The following is a 26,136-nucleotide window of genomic DNA, read 5'->3' as shown; positions in this document are numbered from 1 at the left end:
CGCATTTTTCGTTGCTAAGGAAAATAACATTCTGTTATCGTTCAGGAAGATTTGGTTACAAGTTACGTTCTATTTTTATTTATTACATATTTTTCAATACCGTTCTCATATCTGTATATGTAAGTGTCGGTTGAATCGAGATATGGACGCGAAAAGTACTATAGGCATCGCACCGGACTCCGACTGTGTAAAAGGAGTGGTTGCATGTCAATGCGAACTAGGTCGAGAAAAGCTACTGACGGCTCCACCTTACAATCGAGTGTCCTCGCCTCAAGATGAGAACAAGTCGCGGTACTCTACTGCACCTTGCGCTCGGGATATCGACCAAAACAAGTGTCCTATTAGCCACGTTCTTATCACATTTAAATCGCCATTGCATCCAAACGAAGTGTTCAATAAAGTGTTCCCCGCCAATACTGCAATTAAATATGTCAAAAAGAAACTTGCCAAATTGCTAGGCCTGTCAAATAATAATATACTTTTAACCAAAAATAGGACTGTATTGAAGGACTCAAGCCTCGTATCAGATTTGAAAACTGATGTACTCGGTAATCTTGTTATTGATGTCTTCACCAAAGATTCCGAAGAATTTTCTTTATCATCCATACCAAAAGAATCGTACGTCCATGATCTTCTTCATGCAGTTATGCCAAAAAAGAAAGCAATGCCTTTTATTGCAATAAAATTTAACATTCGTAATCAAAACGGGATATTCACTCGCTCATACCATTCTATCATGAAAATTCACGAGGTGAAAAAGAATTTAGCTGGTCTGTTTGATACTGCACATGACAATTTAGTTCTGTTAAGAAGAGAGCAACCACTTCAAGACCGAATGGCACTTTTAGATCTTGATTATGATAAATATGGTATCGCCGAAGTTGAACTGTTAACAAAAAATAATGAAAAACTACGTTTAGAAAAATTATACAAAGAGTTGCCAATCAATGATGTACTAAGTGTGATGGTACCTTTTGGTAATACTATAAAGCAAATTAACGTGGAAATATTTACAGAGCTTATTGAGAAACCATATTTAGGGGGCTACAGAAATATATTTACTGGTAAAACCTACGTGGATTATTATATTTAATTTTGTATCTTAATCTGTGTATCTTAAAAATGAAAGAAATTGTACATTTATTGCAGGAATCGAGTACCATCATGCATATACGCAAACGCCACAAAAACCAGAAAAGTTACCGCCTGAAAAAAAAAACTGTAGAGATACACAAACGGCAGAAGAACGGGAAAAAATATACGTTAGTAGTACTTCTGGTAGCTATTTAAGAGAAAAAAAAAGTTTTTTAGTTATATTGTAATGATTGTTTTTTACAAACTTGAGTGTATCACATTGGTTAATGAGCTTTTGCTTTAAAGGATACGGATTATAGTCGAGCAACTCAAATGAATTGTGTTAAAGCATACATCCCGAGTGTGAATGATAAGATAATAACCCCGAAACCATACGAGACTTTTGAAGAAATGAAACGACGTTTGAATCAGGACCATTACGCTTCGATTATTCAAAGAGCATTTAAGCACTACCAGTTTCGGATCAAAGTGGAAAGATGGCTAAAAGAATGCAGGTAAAGAGTCTTTAAATAAATAGATGTAGGCTATTTTTGTGTTTTCACAAAATTACGACTCATACCGGGTAGGGACAACGGCATAGCTTTGAAAAAGAATGAAAGAGAATGAGATTAGTGCTATTGTGCTAATTGTGATTTTTGATGTTTTGAGTATTTCAGAGAATCAAGGACTAGACACGTCCTTACGGATCCATCAGATCTAATAACCTTTGCATTAGACGCCTTCAGCTCTAACACTAGGAGAAGGCTTAGGGACCCCGATAACCGTACTCTTCGAACTCGACAAAGAGTTCGACGTGCAACCTAACCCATGAATCAGCTCGCCCATCTGTCCTGGTGAAACTGGAAAGGCATCCGGGCCACCAGTAATCCTTCAAACATAAAAAAAAGAATCAAGAGAATCAAGATTTCAAGAGAATAAAAAAAAAATTAGTTATTAATATTAGCACCGTAATATATTGTCTGATTATTTTTAAGTCAATACATTTTTATTATTATTGCTACATGGGAGTACGAGCTCACGGCTTATCTGGTGTTAAGCAGCTACCGGAGCACATAGGCAACACAATGTGAATGCCGCTACCAACCTTGAGATATGTGGTCGATATCTCAATAATATGACATAACAGCCGTTCCATCCTCTAAGCCGGGACGCACGATTGTATTGCAACAGGAATATGCAGGATACCCACTCATGCCAGATCACAAAAACCCCGGTAAACTCCAATCGGCGATTTCACGCTGGGATAAAACTCAGAGAGCGCTGCTGCCCATTATCTGGTGAATCGTTTTATGATAATCACGTAAAGAGCATTCAAATGGTTATTCTATAAAATCACATAATTGTGTTTCAAAATTTTCGTTGTTTTATGATATAAACATCAATGGATTTTGTCTGGAAATTCCTCTAAATTGTTTGAAAATGTTTCGACCTATCTGCCAGCTTAATTGAGTTTTATCTGGTTTGGCATGGTGGCCTTTTAAAGTGACACTATTTATGTCCGGTTTAAGCTATCAAATAATTTTATTTCGCTGTTATTTAAACATTAATTAGTTTTGCTAGGTTTGAAAATATTATTTAGGTATGTTTGATAAAACGCAAGTCGTAAATTACTTGTCAGTAGGTACATACAACAGGTATTTAAGTTTTCGAGCATTAACGTGAAATGTCAATTACTCGTACATATACGAGTACAAAATTGAATTTTTGCTTTCTTTTGATGCAAGCGTGACATTTTTGGAGAATCAGTGTTAGTATTTGAAAGTAAACATAAAATGTACCTACCTACCGTGGCAAAAAAAGTTTTATATATATATATTTTTTTTTATTGCCCTTGTAGGTAGACGAGCATACGGCCCACCTGATGGGGAGTGGTTACCGTCGCCCATGGACTTAAGCAATGCCAGGGGCAGAGCCAAGCCGCTGCCTACCGAATATAAGTTATTTTAAGTCATTGTCTTTGATATAATAAATACTTTAGTTTTAGTTTAGATTATATCTTTACGTCACTATCGAATGCATTTATTGTTTTCTAGAGATAGAATAAACAGAATGCGCGAACAAGACCAAAAAGAACAGGAAGCGATGCAAAGGCGTCTCCAGAGAGATCTTGTGACAAAAACATTCCCGAAAACACGTCAAGATTTTGATCAACTTTATGCTATGGTTAGTACCAAATTACTGTTTTTTTTTCGATTTTTTTTTTAATTCGATTTCTGGCAGCATCTATCTATTTATTCCATATAACCATGTTGGACTCTGGAAATAAAGCTCTCGCAGCACAACGGAATCATGCGCTACTCTCGATAAAACTGGGTATCTAGATGCTAGAGTGGAAGAGCGAGCAGAGTGAATAGAGTACTATACTAACACTAGCGTATAGAGCAGTCATGCGATAGTTTAAGGGTACGCTTTTGATGCTATTCCACTGCAGTGGAGTTTTCTACATCATGTCTAAAGTTGGCGACAGCATTTACATTTCGTGGATTTTCCGGTAACCTAATACCAGATAGGCCATGAGCCTGTCACTATCTGTGGCAACATCACAACGTGAAATTGAATAATCAGTGCACGATATGATTAAACATTGTAACTAATTATATGTACACATTTCTTTGGATATAAAACGATTGCCTTGTTGCGACTACCTTGCTACTCTAGTGGTTGCTAGCCCTAAATACGGAACCACTTGATCCATGATGCACTCTATTAAATATCGAGCGCGGTCCAGAATCCAACTGGGTGTCTTATCAATCAATAAACAAACGCTGATAAATTCAGTCCATTAGCGAATTAGTGACTTTAGTAACATGGGAAATTATTACTCTAATGTACATATTATCGGTATGGTCATAATAATTTATAAATGTATGTCGTTCTTTTTTCATGCCAATATTGATTTTAGGTAGATCGTTGGAAGCACGCCGAAATAGCTAGGATATCACAACTACATTCAAAAGGACCTAAAATTGCTGAATTTACTTTACTGCTTGATAAGGAAGTAGAACTACTGCGTTGTATTGAAGCATACAGAATTAAAATAAAAGAAGACAGTCGAAAAATAAAGGAAGAACGTTTCTTAGAAGAAATATCGAAGCCCGTTGCATGGTATGGACGCAGCGGTAAGCTTATTACTATGGATACTATTGAAATACAAAGAGCTAGGAGATTAAAAGAATTATATAATTCGTTTATACGTGAAGATGCGGAGGTAAAAGAACGACTAGAACTTTTAGTTGATATGAAGTTTGCTTTACAAGAATTCAGTCATCCTTTAGCCGAAGAAATAATAACGCTCTTAGATCAGGAATGCGATCTTCTTGTGCGACGGTATAATGGGTTTCAACTACAGTTCTTACGTCAGAGGGTAGCAGCGAGTATATTACGACTAATCAAAACGTCGGAGCTAAATTTCGGTGTAACTAAATGCAAAGACATCCGCGAATATAGACAAATGGAGCAAAGTAGATTGTACTTTTGCGAACTATGCCATCAAGTCAAGGGCTACGCAGAGTTCCCGTTAAACACAAAGATGAGTGGATTCTTGGTGTGCACATCTTGTTCTTGGAAAGACGTAAACGAACGGAGTTGGGTGGACATGACGCCTTACAAGTTTATTTTACGAGCAGTACAAAGAGAGGAGCGCCGTCGGAAGTGTTGGGGATCCTTAGCCTTTGTATTACAAGAGAAAGATATATTCTTTATTGTTGAAAAATTATGGCATTCACATTCTGCAATTAGCGAATGCAAAGACATAACGGAATTAAGACTGTGTCGTTGGCGTGTGAACGACGATTGGTCTCCATGGAACTGTTTCTTGGTTACGGTGCAAGAGATGAAAGCCCACCTCAAGCTTCAGAATCCTCAAGACGTATACGACGAAGAGCTGGTGCAGAAAGTTGAAACTAAACACAAGTTGGCTAAGGCCAATTTCGAGCAATTAATGTCTGTAAATAAACGTTTCACGGAGAGTGGCGACTGGCAAAGCGTGCGTGCTCCAGCTGTGGCTCGGGTAAATGCAGTCGAACCGATTTGATTTTAGAAAAAAAGTACTAGGAAAAGTTATTGTAATCATACTTCTATCGTTTATAAATGAATATGCAATTTCGAAAAGGGCACATGTCGCATATTTTGTCAAATACGTTTTTTCATATACATGTAGTTTTGTGGCTTACGTACAGCCATTTTATAATAATTCCAGTAATTTTCAATTGCTAATTAACACTAAAATATATCTCAAAAGTTAATATTTAAAATTTTACACTGCTTTAGAAAATAATCAGTTTTTTTTTCATTTCCTGAACATTTTACATTTTCAGAGATGTGCCCTTTTCGAAATTGCATATTCAAATATTTTAAAGTCACATTCTCAATTTTAGTGATGTGCACATTTAGGTTATGGTTCGAAGAAGATTATACAAGATTTATACAAGGTTATTTATTATTAATGCATAATTTCGCGAAATCATCTGAAACAACCGGAGTAAATTATTTTAGATTGACAATGTTTTGTTGAACCTTTCTTAAATGCTTGTTTTATTGTTAAAATTAACTAAACCAGTATTTTATTGCAAGCCTTCGCAACATAATCTTGGATTAAAAAGCTGCAATAAAAATAAAATAAAACTTTCTTTTTAAATTGTCTTCTTTTAATAATTACACGTAATACTTTATAACATAATTACAAATTACATATACAATTATAATTTCTCAAGATATCAAACCCAGTGATGAAGTCTAAAACAAAATAATATAATAGGCATGTAGGGGTATTTATAAAACACAAGTATTATAATAAGTGAAATTTCACAACGAAATGCATCTTGCTACGCTTAAACAATCCATAGTATTAATGTAGATCAATAAATTACGTAAATATAATTTAAGCAAAATGAATATAAGCTGTACAAAGAAGTCATGAGACATGCATGTAGTAGTCTTTTATTTTAAAATGATTGAAGTCGAAACTATAAATATCGTTACTCATTTAAATGTTATTACACAATTTAATTCAAAGTAAAACCTTAAAAATAAGTAAAGCTGTCTGAAATTAATATAAATACGGTAACGTTATGTAGTCTTAGCTTGGTGATTTCTGTACGATGAGGCTAGAATGAAACGCACAAGTATATATATTCACAATTCAAACAATTTCGGAACTGAATCTAGTCATTGCATAAACCGATGCCTCCAATGAACACTACGCTAACTCCAAATTCGTAGATTTACAGGAGGAGCGTTTAAACGAAAAAAGTTGATAAAATCTTTATTATTGCAGATATATTTATGTTTTTTTTTGTGTAGCTAGCTGATTTACTCTTGCTTCGAACCCCATCAATAATGATTAATTGTAATACTTTTAACATAGTGAAGCGATTTGCATGGAAAACTAAAATTTCACAATTTTGAGTTAGAGTAGTGTTCATTGGAGACATCGAAACATTAAACTTTTAACACATTCAAATACAAAAATAATTTAATTTTAGAGTTATTAGCTACTAACGACGTTATAAAAACTCGAGCGACCCCGGCCTTGCTGCTTCTACCAATTAATACTATTACTACCCTAATACTCATCCGTAGTAGTAGCTATAGTATTTAGATTATTTTCGACGGTCTACTGACGCGACTAACGGAAGCCTAAGGGAGTTAGGTACTGGATAATCGCCATCCTAATCAATTTCAGGCAAGATTCCAGTCCCCAAGGCAGTATCATGCATGGCTCTATCTATCGGCTTCACAAACCAGTTAAAATAAGATAAACGTCGGTGTAAAAAAAATAATTAAGAACAGTTCCGAAAAGTTATCAAAAATTCTTTTCAAGAGCTAAAGAAGCTATGGCAATTTAAAGTCTATAATTCATACAGAGGATTTAATGTGTATCGCAATGAAATATATCGACACTTATATTAACGTTAATTAATATACATGCATGATTCAAAAAAATATATATATATGAAAAATTAAGTAAAGAGCGTGCCTCATCGTTACAATCGAAAACATAAATGTACCCTAAACGAACAATCAGTCGAGTCGTAACAAAGTCTCTCGCCAAATCTGTAAGAAAACATACGCAACATCCGCCGTCAAAATCTAACAACTATCGTTTTAAAATTCCAACATCATAAATTACTATTCTGTATATATATAATCCTAAGTATTTACTCTCTCGTTAGCCGGCAACTAACCAAGTTAGTGTCTCTGTACGTTTGTACATTTTATTCGTTCTAATGTAAGAAAGCGTAACTTACTAAAATTTCATATTTACTTTGATCATGTTCATTTTAGTAAGACTCGCTAACCGCTACTCTTTATCAAGTCAACCTATAATAATGTTTCACTCTTGCGTTAGTTCAATCCACAGGTCATAACTGTCGATACTAGCTAATTTTATATACAATCATCAATTGTGCCTCGATACAACAATAGTCTAGTAAATTTTGTAAAATCCACTCACAGTATAGTACAAAAAGTGCAGACACAATATTCACATAAAAGAATATGGTATTTTTACTATATATACTTAACACGACTATATAATTTTTGCACTTTTAATATTGCCATCTTGGTGGCTTAAACTCGGAATATCTCAATTTTATTAAGACTTCATAACCCATATCCAACGCAAACATCTTAATAATCTATTATTTACATTTTCTTAGATTTAGAAGAAGGAAGTATTCATACAAGAGACCGAATTATCTACTACTGTGCCGAGACAAACGCCACACGTAATGCTATCATTTGGCGTGTCTTCTAAAGTGTGACAATATACAATAGCTATGAATAAACTTATTATATTTACAAGTCTTATCAGTTACGCTTGCTCATCAAATATAATTGGCCTTAAGCTTGTCCAAAAAATCAGCGACGCAACCGTTAGCGCTGCCATGCCATATTTATAGTTCAACAACGATTTACGACTAACAATTATGCGAATGGTTCGTTGATCGCATATCACTAAAAAAAAATATACGGAGACAATTTCTTTAACTTAGTAACGTAAATAATATATATATTAATAAAATATACTTTAAAACTGTTACAACACAATTTGATTCTTTTTTTTTTACATAAAATTTACACGCTCTTTCTCAATTAATTATTGCTCACGAATATTTAGGTTACGATATGATCATCGATATATTACAAAAGGCGTACGCTATTTATTTTTTTCTCATTGCAAGGGCACAAACACGAATTATTTTCTTAAAATTGACACGTTTCTGAACATTCGACTTTGTACATTTTGTAAAAACTGGTCTTTTTGAAAAGTCATCCTAGATTATATGGATAAGCGACATTTTTCCAAGTAAACTGTTTTTGAAATGAGATAATAAAATATCACTAAGAAAAAACTTATAATGCAGTCAATTTTACAAAAGAAGCCTCCCGACATATCGAGAATTGACATTGTACTTCCACGGCATACGATCTCAGAGTAGCACGTTCGTGTTTCAGTGGTACCCGTCGAGTTCCATGGACGAAATTCTGTCAGACCCAGCGCCGTAGTTGTGGTTCGAGTACGTGAGGGTGTTGAGCGACATGTCCTGCGGCACGTCGGATGGCGACAAATAGACCTTGTCGCTCGTCTCCATGAACTCGATGATGCGCTGCGTGGACTTGACGTGAGCGACGATCGCTGCTTCCCCCTGTAGGACATGCGGGATGTAGTTTATTTATTTGTCGGAGTTTGGTAACTAAACGAAACGCAGCACGATTCCCGAGATGGCAGCACGAATGCGAACTCTGCTAACTTCGTGCTACGACAGAGCCTAGCCGATGGAGGCGCGTAGCACAGTTGCCAGATGGGGGGGTTCCCTGCAAATTCGGGGGGTTTTTCGACCTTGGGGGAAAGATTCTTTGGGGGACATTCGGGGGGAAAGTTAGTTGGGAGAAATTTCGGGGGTTTTTTAAGTACCAATAATTCATCCACAAACACAATTCGCAATTACTATTAGAATAATTATAGTCTACTATACTATTCACAAGTCAATAATATAAAGGACAAATTATACAACCAAATGACAATAGAAACTGCCGAAGCGGTTCTCAGGATTCGATTTTCACTGTCAAATAGATGCATAAATTTTGTTTCCACATCGGACATGTTAAATAAATATCTTTAACTTCGAAAACGTGTATGCTTTAAATAATAATAACGAAAGTGAATATGATTGTAATAATTGTTTAGAGATGGTTGAAGTTATAGGGACAGCTTGATTAAAAAATAAAAGAATCCTTTTGGTTTTTTATTTCTTCTTTAAAATAAGTAAAGGCTGTTTTGGGTTTTTTTTCTTCAAAAAGCCTATTTTCGGAGGGTTTTCGAAAAAAGTTGGGGGAAAATTCACACGGTCAACTGGCAACACTGGCGCGTAGACGCCATCACACTTACCAACCAGCCTTCTTGAAGAACGGTTTTCCATCCTAAGAACCATTCATTTTTGTTTGCTAACGTCAAGAGAAGATTTTTAAATTGTTCTAAGACAACAAACGTAATTAGTGTACTCGAATATTTTTCTCTTAGCTCGATCTCCCTATTCGCCCCTACGATGTCTGATATATTTATTTATTTATTTTTAGTCTTCTTACAAATTGACAGTATAACCAAAACATTTGTAAGGTATTAATAATATTATTAGCTTAAGTAATTTCTTTAGGGTAGGCGGTACTGAGACGCGGTAACAACATAGACCGTAAAAAAGTTATTTAAAAATATAATTTAAAGTGAATTTAGTGATAAAAAATCGTACAAGTGGCAAATAAACTAGTGAATATGACTATATAGTGAAGACAAGGTCCCAAGTTAACGAATAATACACAAAATACTTAAAAAAAATGAAGTTTTAACAAACGACAATCTAAGAACTTTTCCAGTTTTTTCTCGCGAATCCAGGAATTTAAATTATATTAGTGTAATCTATGAAAGTTCCGGAGTGCAAATAAATGAAAATCGCGTAAGTTATTCCTTTTTTGGAAAAACATAACTTCTTTCCTGAATGAGTCTGCAATTTCGCCTAGAATAGAAATAGAAAATAAACTTTCCAAATAGAAAATAAACTGCGAAACAGCGCCATCTATTAGGAAAAAGGCAAATTACGTTCGATTTACACCCAAAAAATTATATCTAGTTCTACTAGAGGACGCAACAAGTACCAAAACAAAACAAACATACACTATGGAGGAAATTATGAAAGCCTTACAAAATATTCAAAAAGAACTGAACGCACAAAAAATAGAAATTCTGAAAAATGGCGAAAAGGTGACAGAACAAGTAACACTCAACATAACCAACAAATTAGAAGAGAAATTTACCATATTGGAAGAAAAACATCAAACCTTGAAAGAAAATGTTGAACAACAAGAAAAAAGGATTCAATTTATGGAAAGACAAGCAAGACAAAGAAACATAATTTTCTTCGGTATCGAAGAGAGTGAGACATCCTATCATAATTTGGAGAAAAATATGTTGCAATTCATAAGTGAAAAATTGTCCTTAAAATTGGATTGTAGAGATATTCAGGAAATAAGGAGAGTGGGAAAAAAATGTGATAAACCGCGACCAATAATTTTAACCTTTTCTACCCTTGGTTCAAAGGTCAGCATTCTCAAACAAAGAAGATTATTAATAGATACCCAATACTACTTGAACGAAGATTACCCTAAATACATATTAGAAAAAAGGAAAGAACTACAGGAAGAAGCAAATAGAGAGCGCGAGAAAGGAAATAAAGTCACGATAAAATACGATAAACTTGTTTTATTAAAATCAAACAACAAAAGAACACTGATGACTTCACCAGAGTCAGATCCCAATTCTCAAGCACTAGTTCGTAAAAGTACAACAAGACCCACTAAGAAAAGCAAAATAAAACAAGCAAACCCATCATCTATACCTAGGTCAAACAGTGTCTCAGAAGGAGTTCTAAAACCTAGTATTCTAAGCTATTTTAGTAAGCAATAACGTCAACACACCACATAACCAAACCAACGACAATACAACCAATAACTTACATTCATAGCAACCAACTGCGCCCTCCCTCAACGATGCAACATTCAATTAATTTCAACGAAGCAACAAAAACCATCTTCCAATCCGGCTGGTCACCGTGGAAGATCAAGACCATAACCCTCTAAGGAAGATATCTCAAACTTCTTCAATAATAAGAAAATGGAACACAAACCCAAGAAATATTTCACTCAACTAAAGAGAAGAAAGATCAGCTTTACATAGTAACTTACAACGTCAGAACTTAATGATAAAACAGCTGTTATTCTTTAGAGGAGGCCTTCACCTTCACTTGAGGAGGGGTCCATGCAAACAAACTTCTATATATTTTTTAAAACGTTGTCTAGATTTATACTTTTGTAAGGAAACGGAAGGGAGAGAGAAGGGAAGCAAATTAAGTGAAACACGTGTAATATCATCAGTACTTTTTTTCTTCTTCTCTTTTCTTCTTTATATTTTTTTTTTATATTATATTTAAAATATGTATGCAACCTACTATTTGTATGGAATAAAAGGCTTATTATTATTATTATTATTATTATTATTATAAGTAATTTCTAGCAACAGCTATGAATCGCTGCAAACCATCATGGACTATATCCGTTTCTGGAGCACAGGCTGGGTAGCCATTGAGTGGCGAAACAGCACGATATGTCTGAGTGTTAGCGGTGTGCTGCGTACGCGCTTGCGTGGTACTAAGAAGCTACCGCTGGCGACGCAAACCTCCACACATATTTCCACGCATGTAGCCATCAGGCACATATTATAGCGATACTGATTCCAGTGGATTGGAGTTATTGTTTAATTTTGGAACGTCAAAAGTATCAACGAGCGACGTCCGCTATGACAGTTTTCCCCCTTTCAATCCAGCCGCGAATTCGATTTCATATATTTCATATATTTAATCTTTAATTTGTCTCTTAAGGACTAATTAAATATATCAAAACCAATAAATACAGTCCACTTTCATTTACCACAACGCAACAGTTAGGCTCCCCGCGCACTAGGCAGCCTGGCTGCGGCAACCGAAATATTTGAGCAGCCAGTTATAGCAGCCAATCGATGCCAATTTAGGATCTTTTGGTCGAGCGATTTGGACTTCATCTCGTAAAAAACGCAAATCAAAGAAGACACTGGATCCGTCCTCTTTTTCTAGAACGGCATTCAAAAGGCTTATTTTATAACTATTTTATATCGACGCTTGAAAGGCAAACGTGACTAAGCGACAATAACTGCTTTGAACATAAATGATAGGCAATAACCATATTCGATGCGCAAAAAAAATTTATTTCTAGGTCTATTAAAATCATTTCAATCCTACAGCTACTAGCTAGATTCTACTACAGCTAGATTCGTTAAAATAAATTTTGTTTTCAGGTATTTCAACTTTAAATTAGTCTATTGTAAAGTTCACGCATTGTCGCCTAGTCACGTTTGCCTTTCAAGCGTCGATATATACCCAGAACGGTTTTTTTTAAATACAAGAGATTGTACAAGCACGCTGTGTCATATAACTAACATTTGGCAAAACGAATATGCATTGGCTGCTACAACAAGTGCGCGGGGACTGATGGCAGCCACATACATTCGCCAACACTCGCTCTGGCTGCCGTGTAACAGGCGCGTTGTACTGGCTGCCGCAGCCAAGAGTTCCGGGCTGCTTATGTGCGCGGGCTCCTATACAACGCCATATATTCGTCTAGCTGCCGCAGCCAGGCCGCCTAGTGCGCGGGGAGTTTTATAGTGAATGCAGTAGAGCTACAGGACTTTTTGGCGGGAACGCGAGGAGCGATGTTGTATGATTTGTTTTATTTTGTCTATTTAGTGTTTCTTCAGATTTAAATGTGTAGTAACTGTGGTTTATTAACTGTTTAATATCTATGAAAGTGCACAAATGTGGGAAAATGAAACAAAGCTGCTGGACGTAGCTTCTCGGGTTCCTCTAAAAAGTCCACTGAAAAATCTCAGTAAATGACCATCATTTTACTGAGATTATATTTCATCCCATATCATCTCATCTCATTTCATTTCATTTCATCCCAGTTGATTAATGTCCCAAATTAATCATTTTTATGTCATTTCATTTCAGTGCATATTATCATTTTTCATAAAATTAAGAAATATATTAAAATAAGACATGGCTTAAAGGTCTTAGTTACCAGGCCATAAAATCTCTTTAAAAAAAAGTAGAGTTACAGTATCTGTCAGTTCAGGGTGGGGTGTACTCACGCTCGCAGTGAGGGAGAGGAAGGCGTAGTATTTGCGCAGCGTGGGCAGCAGAGGCGCGTAGTCGGGCACGCGCTGGCGCAGCGCGGCCGCATGCTCGGGGGACAGCACGGCCATGTGCCCCACCAGCAGCCCGATGTACGCGCCGACCATCGTATGCTCCATGTGCGTGCCGGCGCGGGACAACACTGCCGGCATTACGTCCGATGTGCATTACTTTAAATTCAACATTATTCCTGAGCATCTACACTGCTTTTTCTATGACAAATCCTTGTTTTTTTTTTCCTACCTAAGCTGATAGTCTTGAGAGGCTATATAGCGTCGCCTTAACTAGTAGGTGAGCTCACGGGGCTTAAACCTGATGACGTTGCTAACACGAACCCTAGCAAGAGCCGTGCTTCGCAGAATCTACCACCCGATCGGACACGCGACCCACTGAGAAGATCCGGCGAGAAACTCAGTGGGCCAAATCTTTGAACAAAACAAAATGACAAAAAAAATATGTGTGGTGTCGTGGGACATCGGATAGGAACGAAGTTCCTTATTATAAATATATTAATTTTAAGTTATAAAGGTATATATAAGGTATAAAGAAAATAAAAATTGAGGTTTCGTAACAACCCACGGTAATTCAGTAACGTGCGATCTTATTGCGGTACACTTCATTCACGGTTGTTTGCATAAGAGTTAGTGTATTGTGCAAACGAACGCTCTGAGATCGTGGTCAATTAATGATAAAAAAATATTTTATACGTTATTACAAAGTTAAATCGTACACTGTGTGCATTACTAATAAAAACCTACGTTACGGACGTTTTTTTTTCCTGGTTAGGGTACCCTTACGCATCGTCCCATAAGGAACTTCGTTCCAAAAAGAAATATAGTATAATGCTTACCCAACCATAAATCAATTCTGATATCGACAAGCAATGGTTGATTAATATTTGGTTGAATTTGAATAACAATATTAAACATCGCTACTTAATTTTATAAAATACCAAGGTACTAGGCAGAAACTACGACGAAAACTTAACTTGCTTGATAATTTTATTCCAGTATTTTTCGGTTTTTATTAACGCCGCTATTCGGTTTTTATTTTATGTAATAACGCCGCTTATTCGTTTCATCTTTTTATGTAATCACAACGGTACTAAAGATGCTTTCTCTTCAAAAACTAAGTTTCATGATAAAAATACAACAAGAACTGTCTAAAATATAAAACAATCAATAACAATGGCTCACATTTTGCTACAGTCTCGTCAATGTCATCTTGGGATTGCTTCTTCTTTTCTGTGTCAGATTCAGGTTCCTTTTCACCATCTAACAAAGCATCCGTGTTTTCTTCTGCTCGCCTGCATTGATGTAAAAAAAACAGACTCAATATTGCTTTCTAATATGAAAAAAAGTATATTTGATTAAAAAAATACGAATTCGACCTGGGATTTGACCAAGCCTCAAGTAAAGTCGAGTAAAAATAATAAAATCACGTTTCAAACGTATATTCTGTTTGGAAAATTAGAACACGGTAATTACTTAATAAACAAGTACACTGACCTCGCCAGATCTTCTCGCTTGTAGAACAAATCGACAATAAGGTCGAGCGCCGACACGCTTCGGGATATAATGTCATCTTCATTATCAACACGGATCCGCACATTCAGTAAGCGTTGCGTGTTCGTCTCATTGTTTTGTACTAAATTGATTAGCAGTAAAAGGACCTGTATGTAAGAATGAAAATAATTTAATAATAATAATTAATAATAATTTAAATACATAAAGTGTTTCGTCAAATGATGTTTGAAAAGCCCTTAGACAATCCCTAAATTGGCTGCGTATTGATTGTGTCACTGACAGATGAGGTTCGGAATCTCAATTACTTAGGAATAACGGTCACTCTGCATTACCCTTCAAGTCTTGAGTGGATCACAATAGATGTTGATAGGGCTGCCATGTTTTTTTTTTATTGCCCTTGTAGGCAGACGAGCATACGGCCCACCTGATAGTGAGTGGTTACCGTCGCTCATGGACTTCAGCAATGCCAGGGGCAGAGCCAAGCCGCTGCCTACCGCTTAACACTCTCCATAAGCCTCGTTTGAAGAAGGACATGTAATAGCGCTCGGGAAACACCGTGGAGGGGAGCTCATTCCATAGCCGGATGGTGCGTGGCAAAAAAGATCTCTGGAAGCGCACTGTGGATGACCGCAGTGGCTCCAGGTAGTATGGACATTTCATTTACATTTTCTTCAATTATTGAAAAAAATAACATTGGTCACAGAACTTCATCATACAGTTCAACAACAGTCATAATTGCACGACTGCAAGTAGCGAGAATACAACAGAAGCTAATCACAAAAGATACTTACACAAACACTAAATTCGAAGTTCCTGTTATCAGGTATAAAATTTCCTTGATTGTTGAGAATGATGAGGCAGATTTCCATGACTGATGGTTGTTCACCTACTACTTGAGCTCCGACTGATGCTAAGAGTAGTATCATATTGTTAAAAGTGTTGATTTGATTCATAAATACTTTGATCAATAACTTGTAAGATCACGATGTAAATGCCAGACACATTGCGACACAAGATCAGTCTCTCACTCTTCAAATCCAACATGTGACTAAGATATCAGAGCAGAGATAGACAGGAAAGCGATTACCTATTATTGCAGACTTACAATATTATATCTAGTATAATAACAATAAAACTACCATCGCTAATATATGGCTGTTTAAACTGATATTAAATGTTTATCTTAGTATTTTGTGTTCTCAAAAATGCCGGTGGATTTTAATTATTTTTCTGTACCATTTTCTGACCATCTCATGAAGCCGTACTTCAACAATGAAAGAATGCGTTACATAATCACAGTTTATTATTATTGATTTCAAGAATAGATTTGCGAGTTCTGGTTACCTCTTAGAATCATGTCAGTGATGAGATAATCAAGTCAGTTAATAATAAAAGGAATAAAGTTAGATACGCACCTGTGTTACCGAACGAGTGCGAGAGGTTGACTAGTACTTTGAGTGCCGGCAGCGCGGCGTCGAGCAGCGGCAGGCGTCGCTCCACGTCGCGCCGCGCCTCGGCCGCGCAGCGCCGCAGCAACGCCGCCAATGTCCGCGCCGCGCCGCCGCCCTCGCGTACCAGATGTATTTGGTTCTCTTCGTTTTGTTGTGTCACCTAAATGAAAATCTTTGCTTCAAATTTGTTTTATGTGGAATGTTAAAATTTAAAAGGTTTAAGCAAAATGTGTGTAATTGAGCTATCGTTTTTTCCTGCTTGTTTGCTTTTGTAAGATTACATTTTTATTATTTTTCTTTACCTAATCGTTAGTAGCCTAAGGGCTATTTCAACTTCGGACTGGCTCCAACAAGAACAGTGCTTCGCTGAATCTACCATTGGATCGGAATTGCAACCCACAGAGAAGATCCGGCGAGAAACTCAGTGGGTTGTGTCTGTGGGGTAGTCCAGACATCAAACTCTTGAGGACTTTTTGGCGGGAACGCGAGGAGTGAAGTTGTGTGATTTGATTTATTTTGTCTATTTGGTGTTTCTTCAGGTTTAAATGTGTGTGTGAAAGTGCACAAATGTGGGAAAATTAAACAAAGCCGTTGGACGTAACTTCTCGGGATCCTCCAAAAAGTACACTAAAAATCTCAGTAAACGACCACCATTTTACTGAGACTATAATATTTCATACAATATCATCTCATCTCATTTCATTTAATTTCATCCCAGTTGATTAATGTCTCAAATTCTTCATTTCATTTCATGCCATGCCATGTTTCATATGAAATTAATGAGCTTCATTTCATTTCATCATATCATATTTCATATTAAAAATATATAAAAGATTAGGCTGTATGGTATTATACCTTTGCCTTTCCATTTGGAAAATAAAACTACTACTACTGAAAACGTTTGCTTCAAATTCGTCTTATGTTGGATGCGTTCCACTAAGCGCCCACAACGATCAAAATGCACCTTTAGTCGTTCCACATAACGACCGCGGTCGTTGTAGTCGCGGCGAAAACGTCACTTATGATGTCATGACATACGCTCACGCGAAGCTCACGACGACCCATCTAAAAAGGTGGGTTCGAAGTGATTGTTGAGAAAATTAGCTGCGTTTTCAAAACTCAAAGCATGAAAAATGGCGACCGTTAAGCTTACGTTATTTCATGCGGAAAGAGATATATACTATCTGGAGCATTATTGCGACCTCTTACCAAATATCCAAGTGCCGCCGCAAACGATATTTTAATTACATTTGAACGGAAATTAATTAAATACGCCACTAATTTTAAATATAAAAAACATTTTATATATATATTTCAATATAAATCTATTTAAACAATGACCCACACTAGCTAGTTTTGATGACAATGTGAACTTCATTTTTATACATACACCCCCACTACATATTTTACAACTTAGACTTATTATTTGATCATATACTTGCTGTATTTGATGTGGTTTTGTTGTTGGAGTGGAGTAGAAGTGGAGAATTGTGAAGCCTGTTGGATCTACCAGGAAATATTACAAATAAAAACTGCTACTGTTTACTCACATTCTCCAAAACCCGCATACATCTATCTGCTTTCCTTAGCACTTCAATTTGTTCATTAGTCCATGAAGATGTCGGCATGTCGAGTTTATTAGCGCAGTCCTGGATAGTACGCACAATATGATCAACGCCACCCAAAACTCTCAATTCTTCTTTGAACCATTCACCAGCGCGTTTCGACGTCAGTGAAAGAAGCGTTTCCATTGCTAAATGACCAACCTGGAATCAAAATGTGATTCATCTTGTTGTATTTATTACCGTTTTAAAAAGTATTAGTTATGTTTTTCTTATAATTAATATTTTGAAATGATGCTTGAAATATGACACATTTTCGAGTGTGTGACATTAGTTATTTCTCACCGTAATGTTATCCAAATCTAAATGTTGAGCTTTCCCTTGGCTTTTTATCTCAGCACATAATTCCCTTACACGCTCTTGTGTTTTGGCTAATTGTGTCGATGTTAAACCACAATCATCGAGAGCATTCCTGAAACATATTTATTTGTTAATTCTCTATAATAACACAATAAAAAAAAGGAATGTAAAACAAGGTAAAAAATGAAAGTATGCAATAGTTTTCACTGAATATGTTTTAAGTGGTTTCTTTTGTCAATTACTTACTTATGTGAAGCGTCGGATTCTAACAAGTTTAACATAAGCTCAAGTGATTCTCGATCTAAGTCCATGTTGAGACGATCTTGGGATAACACAAACATGACTGTGGCAGTGCACAGACCCAGACTCTGAAAAAAAAAAAACACTTTTAGCCTAGCAGTTAATCCTAATCATGCATTTGCAGTTTTAGTGCTAACTTTGTGACACTTTTATAAGAATGTCTATAAAATTCATTTCTAATTTTTCTGTCTTGCTCAAGATACAATCACTTTTTTAAATGTAATAAATTTTTATATGCATGTAATCTAATATATAAAATTCTCGTGTCACAATGTTCGTTCCCATACTCCTCCGAAACCGCTTGACCGATTCTCATGAATTTTTTTATGCATATTCAGTAAGCCTGAGAATCGGCTACTATCTATTTTTCATACCCCTAAGTGATTAGGGTTGTCCACCCCTAACATATTTTTTTTATTTGGACATTTTTTATTGTTATAATGAGGTATCATGTGGTTGAATGAGGTTTTGTTATTTTTATTATATATTCCCTCATCGTTCACAGCACTACATACCTCTTTCACTCATTTACCACAACCTTACACACTTACAATAAGTTTTTTTTTTCTACACTAGAAATTCCCTAGAAATCTTATATATGGCAAAACAATGTTTGCCGGGACAGCTAGTAATTTATAAATTTTTATATATATTAATTTTCGCAATAACTTTGTATGACATAAATTTGAATTTGATTAACGAAGAAACTAAAAAAAAATATAAATTTTGTCATCTTGATCTAATAGTTTAGATTAAGTTCATAAAGTATAAAAGTAAATTAACTTCAGTAAGTACACGACACAGTAAATATGTTACAAAAAAAGGAACTGCTAATACAGACTAATACAGAGTAATGCTTATTTGTTTTTTTTTCAATTTAGAAGATTGCTTCTTTTGTAGAGTCCAGAATGAATTCCTGGTTGGAGTCAGTATTTTTGTGTGAATTGTGTTCAGAATCTGGATGCTATCTTATGTTTCTTCAGTATCCATAACACAATGCAAATTCCTAGCTGTGCCATTAAACATGGAATTATTTTGTATTCGGTTTTAATAATGTAACATTAATCACATAACATAACAAATAACTGTTTCTTTAAAATACTTATAAGAAGCTTAATTACACATCAAGTTGTCAGCGAGTTGCCTTTCACTACACCCACTCAAGTATTAGCAAAATGGGATGGGCGCGTTAGGTATTGACAAAGTAGGTTAGGTAAGGTTGACTTTAAAAAGAAAAGAAACTACAACAGACAGTTTGGGTTACTTGCGGTCTCTTGGTCGCTAAAATATATATTCAAACCAAATATTCATATATGTTGGCATGTAACTTTGTAATAAAATGATTTCAATTTGTTTTCGTTCACAATTAATATCATTACTTGCTTTGATTAATTTTTCATTTTCTGTTTATAAGTGCTTCATGAGATAAATTTTTTCGCATAATTTTTTTTATTTTTATTTCTAAGGTGTGGACGAGCTCACAGCACACCTGGTGTTAAGTGGTTACTGGAGCCCATAGACATTTACAACATAAATGAAAAACCAGTACACATAGTATTTATATCCCTTCCAGCTATATCCGTTTTTGCTCGTGTCGTAGTAATAAGTATCCTATATATTGTTAAGCCAGGTTACGAACTATATTATTTTTGTAAGGCATTTATTCCAAATCTATGTAAGTCAATTTGTGTAATTGACTAAAAATTTATCAATTTTATTAAATTGAAATACAGAAGCCGATTTAGAGCCAACGAAACCTTAGTCATTTATTTTAGTATTTGAGAAGTTGGGGCATGATTATTTAAAAAAATTACATCTAAGTAACTTCTGCAGTACCTGGTCATTTGTGGCGTCGTGAAGTGCACTGAAGAACTTCTGCACAGTACCGTGGGCCCGCAGGTGCATGCGGAATGCCGGTGCCGTACATTTGCTCGCCAATGTTATCGTTGATAGACACCTTGTTGACATTGGATTGTTGTCCTATAAGAGAAAATTAAAAATTACGAGAAATTTATCATCAAATATAATATTTCGAAAATAATGTAATAAAGTTTCAAGTGTTCCACATTTTTTTTTTTTTTTTTTTTTTTTTTTATTGCTTAGCTGTGTGGACGAGCTCACAGCCCACCTGATGTTAAGTGGTTACTGGAGCCCATAGACATCTACAACGTAAATGCGCCACACACCTAGAGATATAGTTCTAAGGTCTCAGTATAGTCACAACGGCTGCCCCACCCTTCAAACCGAAACGCATTACTGCTTCACGGCAGAAATAGGCGGGGCGGTGGTACCTACCCGTGCGGACTCACAAGAGGTCCTACCACCAGTAATTACGCAAATTATAATTTTGCGGGTTTCATTTTTATTACACGATGTTATTCCTTCACCGTGGAAGTCAAGCGTGAACATTTGTTGAGTACGTATTTCATTAGAAAAATTGGTACCCGCCTGCGGGATTCGAACACCGGTGCATCGCTTCAACATGAATGCACCGGACGTCTTATCCGTTAGGCCACGAAGACTTCAGAACACCTCCACTCCACATGATGTTATTCATTTGTTTTAAATTTGATTTTATTAATATTAGAGTAAAACATCTACTGAGCTAATGACCAACTTCGGGTTAAGTCTTTTCGTTTATAAAGGTCACCCTGTCCTTCAAAATGGAGAGCAGAATTAGACAGGATGGTGCTACCATACACACCTGATGGTAACACCCACAGAAAGTGCTATTCTAGACTAACTTCACACCATTAGAATTATTCTACAATATGTAAAAATATTATTTGAGCTTATAGGTAAGTCACTTTTAACAATAACAATCACCGTAATACCTGTAATGCATCCAGAAGGTATTCAACATCATCATTAAATTCTTGGAATTCTCCAATTTCCTGTATCTGATGTGCTTTCTTGACATTTCTGACTACAGTGTAATACTGAAAATAAAAAGCACACAAATAATTCTTCCTCCTTTCTTCCTTTTTTGGATTCAGATTCTTTTGATTTTATTTTATAATTGTCTTTTAAAATGGACTAAATTTTTTTTTCTTTTTATAAAATTAATATTTTAAAGAAATGTATATCTTGTGTAAAGTCCATTTTTGATACCAGATTATTTTACTGAAGCTTTCATACATATAATCCAAGCTTAAAAATTCGCCACATATTTATTTACTATAGGATGATTGGAAAAAGATCTTATTGAATAGCTTCAGAATATTATGAACTTGATTTTTTTATATAGTGCGGTGGGGTTAACAAGCTCTCAACCCATATGACGTTAAGTGGTTACGAGGGCCAATTGACATCACTAAGTAAATATCGCCAGCCACCTTGAGATATGAGATTTAAGTATAAATTGTATACAATAATGTATGTCCAGACTCCTTAACACAAGTAAACGTCATTATACAGGGTGTCCCATGTAATTTGGTATTTTCCTTATTTTTAATTTGGGTACTGCCTAAAAAATTTTTTTTTTTATTTTTTTTTTTTATTTCCCAACAGCTCTACTATGAGGTGTTTCAGGATTATCCATTCTTTCTGGGACACCCTGTATAAATCATTATTTTTTGGGTGATTTTATTCCTTCTTTGTACAAGACATTCTGGAACACATTTTGTTAATAAAAACTGGCTCCTGCCTGTATGTTTTGAAAATAGTATAAAAACTATTGCTTGATATGAGCACACTGTCTTATGATTTAGGACAAGACTTTAAAATGTTATGATCAACAAAATGGCCATAAATTGCCAGATTAGTCAAGAAAAATGCACATTTCAATTTGTATTTAACCTAACCTTTCATCATTAATGGAATTGATACATATTCCAAAAATGGTAAATTTTTAAACTTTATTTGTCAAGCAAAAAATTTAAGAGACATGTACATCAGTGTAAGTATAGTGTTTTGTGAATTGATTTTAATAGTAATGATTAATTCAGGCCTCTTTAACTTCCCACACTTTGATGTACAATTAAAGTTGTTTGATTTACAATTATTTGTATAACTCGCTAACTAGTTAGATTAAGTTTAAAGAAATTAAAATTCTACTCAAAAGCATTCTTAATCTAAAGTAATAGTAAAAGACATGATGCTTAAATCTCATAGATGTTGAACTTACTTCTTTAGCTTCCTTATTACATTTTACACTAGTATATGGTTTAAAACCATCATTAGTGGACTCAATGTCATCTACAATGGGATCAGCGGCTCTGTACCTAGTGACCCTGGTCAGTTCTTCAGTCACTGGTGCTACTGGATTTCTGACCTCAGAATTTTCCGATGGCTCAGGCCTTGGAGTTTCACTTCCTTTCTGAAAATGTTAAAATATAAATATATATTTTATGCTGACACAAAGACACTGAGTAAAGGGCTATGTAATGTTATTATTAATGTATATGTAACATATAGTTTGTTAGTAATTAATTACTTTTTAGATTTTGATATTAAATATTAAATTTTAAATCTACATGAATATGAATTTAAATAAAATTTATATATGGTGTTATGAATTGCACTGAATTGCCTTTTTTCCATAAACTCAGATTTAAATATGACCTAAGAGACAAGAGTAGCCAGGATCACTACTTACACCATTCACGGGGCTAAAATAGTTTAAATGGGGCATCAGTATAAACTAACTTTTATAGTATTGTCCTATAAGATATCTCAGGTCGTTTTAATTTTATAATGCCTCATTGCTATTTTATAACATTTATTTTACACACATGATACATGTGTGTAAAATATGAGTAATAAATAATAGTGAATAATAAACACTGGTGTCAAAAATAGCTGTCATTCAGTCGTTATTAAAATATATTTAATTTGAAGTTTACAAACTACATTACTTACATCATTGGCCCATTCATGTCTATACAAATGACGTCTCTTCCTAGCAGGCAATGGTGATGGATTGTCATTTACTAATGACTTACTTTTAAATATTGAGCCTTTCTTTTTAGTTATTACCAATTTTACACTTGGTTTATCTTCTAAATGCTCTTCTGATTCGCCTAAGCCCCTTGGAGATTTGAAGACATCTTCTTGTGAATTCCTTTGTATTTCTTCTTCTGAATTATCATTAGGGCAACTGTTGTAAGCAGAGTCTGAAGACTGGGTATTTGCTTGAGGAAAACCTTGAGTGTCATGTGAATTTGACATTTGAACTAAGCTGTTCAGTGGTAAGTCATCTAGTTTTGATTCTTTATCACTGTTGTTGTGTTGTTCCTGTGAGTTTTTCTGTAGAGTCATGTCTATCTCCTCTTCAGGGCTAGAATATTTTATTTGCTTATGTTTTTGCTTTTTGTGTGGCTTTTTGTATGTCTCAATAACTGGTTTATTCTCTGCGCTATTTGAAAACATTTCTACCAATTTTGTATTCTCTGGAGGGCTTTCTTTCTTTTCAGTTTCACTACCAGGGTCTGTAGCAGTGACTAAAGAATTTTCAATTGTTGCTTCTTGTTTCCTTCTAGTTTTACGTCCTTCTTTTTTGAGGTCACTTACTGTTTTAATTGTTTGTTTGCTAGTATAACCAGTAGTAATTACATCTAAGTAATCATCATTTTCACTATAGTTTATATTGGGTCGATTTCTTCTTGATCTTCCTGTATTTTCTGGTGGTTTTGGTTCAGGTGGTGTTTCATTCGGTTGCACTTCTAACCTAGGTGATTTTATGGGTGGTTCTAAGCCATCAAGCTTAGAAAGACGTGATTCAATTTCATCTTTAGTTGTTTGTTTACTTCCAAAGACCTTTTCATTATCATATGGAGGTGATGCCAGAGTTTTGTAGAGATCATAAACATCCAAACCAGATTGTGGTGAGGCCGGTTTCTTTGCAAGTTCTTCATCAAAACTTTTATGATGATGTCTTTTGTGAGATTTGTGGTCCTTTTTTTCTTTTTTCTTTTCTTTCTTATTTTCATGATTTATGCCTGGGCATTTTATTGTAATTTTAAGGCTTTCTTGTTTTGGTGAACATATTGTCTCAACAGATGGACTCTTTTTGTGATCAAAGCCAACATCTGAATGCATGTCCAAAGATGAATGTCTGTCAGAATTTGGAGATGTAAAGCCTTCATTTGAATCTGTGCTGACAATTCGGGACGTTCCTTTAGATATTCTTAGCACAATAGGAGGTGGCTTACGTTCCTCATTAGCATCTTTACTTGTCGAAGGACTTGATACTTCTGCTTTTACAAGCGTTTGATTTTCTAATGATGGACTTGCCAATGGTGTTGGTATTTTTGGTGATGAAGCTTTCACATGTAGAGGTTCATATCGACTTGTAAATTCTGGTATGGGACTATTACTGCCGTCTTCAGCATAATTTATCACCTTATTCCTATTACGGACTAAGTAACGTTTATTGGGTGGTTGAGCATTTTCAGCAGGGACATCCTCTTTTTTGGCTGCCTTAGTTGCAACTGTGCTTTTCTTCGTTTTGTTCTTTTCAGAACTTCTCCAAGGTATTTCTGGAGAGGACGAATCTCTTGTATGTGTCCTTCTTTTTGGTTTTTTCTCTTTACTATGAGAAGGATGTTCTGGTGATAGAGGTGCTGCAGGTACTGGTGGTGCATAAGTAATTTGAGGAACTGGAGGATATAGTTCTGCATTTCGGGATTTAAAGAATTTTTTGGGCTTCGGTGGAGGTTGTTCTGCCTCAACGGCTGGTACTGTTAAGGGGCTATTTTGATCTTGAACTGGCTTCTTAAGAACATTGCTAGAGTATGCTGAAATGTTGACAGATGTTAAAACATTTTTTTAAAGTTTTTTTTAAAATCGTATATTCACTATGTTTTAAAAAATTTGTATGGTATTATAATATTGTTACCGAAAAAACAGCAATATTTATGAATCTACATCATAACAATTTAGAAATCATATGCGCAAGTAAAAAAATATTTTTCTTACCGTAAGGCGCGCTTCGGATTGACGTAAAGCTGGTAATACCCCACTTTCCAACTGTACCTGCAGAACGAGCCGCGGTAGGACAGTTGCTGTTCTCTCTAAATAGGGCACTATCAAGCGGCACAGCCACGCTGCCGCCTCTACCTCTACCCCAGCGAGACATTCTAATAATTTCATCAAAAACGATGACACTTGCACCAACTCGCTGAACTATGTGCTTGTCAAATGTCAAAGCAAATAGCACATTTCGTTCGTTTACTCGCAATGTATTTGCTATGAAATTTTAAGATTTGATGAAGCAGCTTAATCTTAAACAGATCTAATTAAACGAAAACACAGCCCATAAAGATAACACAACCGCCATTTTTCCAGGGGCGATAGACTTTTCCCACGATCACTGTTTTTAACTTAATCAATCCACTGAGCCCGTGTCAAATAATCATAGCTTCCAAATCAACTAACTACTTTCTTTGAACATACTGAGGTAGATAAATAGAGTTAAATTCAACATCAATAATGACAAATAGGACACAAACTGCGCTGTTGTCATCTCATAACAGAGGAGACGCCATATTGGCTAAACAAGAATTTATTTTTTGTGTCATTAATGAGTAGAAATGTTACCTGAGATCGATCTATCGAGTAATCG

General features: G+C 35.4%; 2 protein-coding genes across 2 annotated transcripts; one reads left to right on the top strand and one right to left on the bottom strand.

The window, feature by feature from the left end:
- LOC101742947 (IQ and ubiquitin-like domain-containing protein) lies at positions 1 to 5,731 on the top strand. Its single transcript, XM_012694133.4, has 5 exons — positions 1 to 1,064; positions 1,150 to 1,262; positions 1,381 to 1,589; positions 3,129 to 3,258; positions 3,998 to 5,731. Exons 1-5 carry the CDS (start codon positions 143 to 145, stop codon positions 5,126 to 5,128), a joined length of 2,505 nt encoding a protein of 834 aa, XP_012549587.2. The 5' UTR covers positions 1 to 142; the 3' UTR covers positions 5,129 to 5,731.
- On the bottom strand, positions 5,720 to 26,136 carry LOC101741684 (protein wings apart-like). Its single transcript, XM_004930523.5, has 14 exons — positions 25,491 to 26,136; positions 23,433 to 25,309; positions 22,699 to 22,890; positions 21,407 to 21,511; positions 20,409 to 20,552; positions 18,519 to 18,640; positions 18,258 to 18,384; positions 17,901 to 18,116; positions 16,315 to 16,510; positions 15,691 to 15,809; positions 14,882 to 15,045; positions 14,570 to 14,679; positions 13,331 to 13,515; positions 5,720 to 8,744 (listed from the first exon to the last, which is right to left on the bottom strand). Exons 1-14 carry the CDS (start codon positions 25,648 to 25,650, stop codon positions 8,550 to 8,552), a joined length of 3,912 nt encoding a protein of 1,303 aa, XP_004930580.1. The 5' UTR covers positions 25,651 to 26,136; the 3' UTR covers positions 5,720 to 8,549.

Source organism: Bombyx mori, chromosome 6 (genome assembly GCF_030269925.1).
Source record: "Bombyx mori chromosome 6, ASM3026992v2".
Lineage (NCBI taxonomy): Eukaryota > Metazoa > Arthropoda > Insecta > Lepidoptera > Bombycidae > Bombyx > Bombyx mori.
Note: the sequence above shows the minus strand (reverse complement) of the source record. Positions and strands in the feature narration are given on the sequence as shown.

Excerpts from the sequence above, each read along its gene's own strand:
- LOC101742947 (XM_012694133.4), top strand. The coding sequence starts at position 143 with ATGGACGCGAAAAGTACTATAGGCATCGCACCGGACTCCGACTGTGTA. Across the intron at positions 1,590-3,128 it reads AGATGGCTAAAAGAATGCAG|AGATAGAATAAACAGAATGC; the intron begins GTAAAGAGTCTT and ends ATTGTTTTCTAG. Across the intron at positions 3,259-3,997 it reads TTGATCAACTTTATGCTATG|GTAGATCGTTGGAAGCACGC; the intron begins GTTAGTACCAAA and ends TATTGATTTTAG.
- LOC101741684 (XM_004930523.5), bottom strand. The coding sequence starts at position 25,650 with ATGTCTCGCTGGGGTAGAGGTAGAGGCGGCAGCGTGGCTGTGCCGCTT. Across the intron at positions 18,117-18,257 it reads TAGATTTGGATAACATTACG|GTTGGTCATTTAGCAATGGA; the intron begins GTGAGAAATAAC and ends TTTTGATTCCAG. Across the intron at positions 8,745-13,330 it reads TCCTCTCCCTCACTGCGAGC|GGGGAAGCAGCGATCGTCGC; the intron begins GTGAGTACACCC and ends CATGTCCTACAG.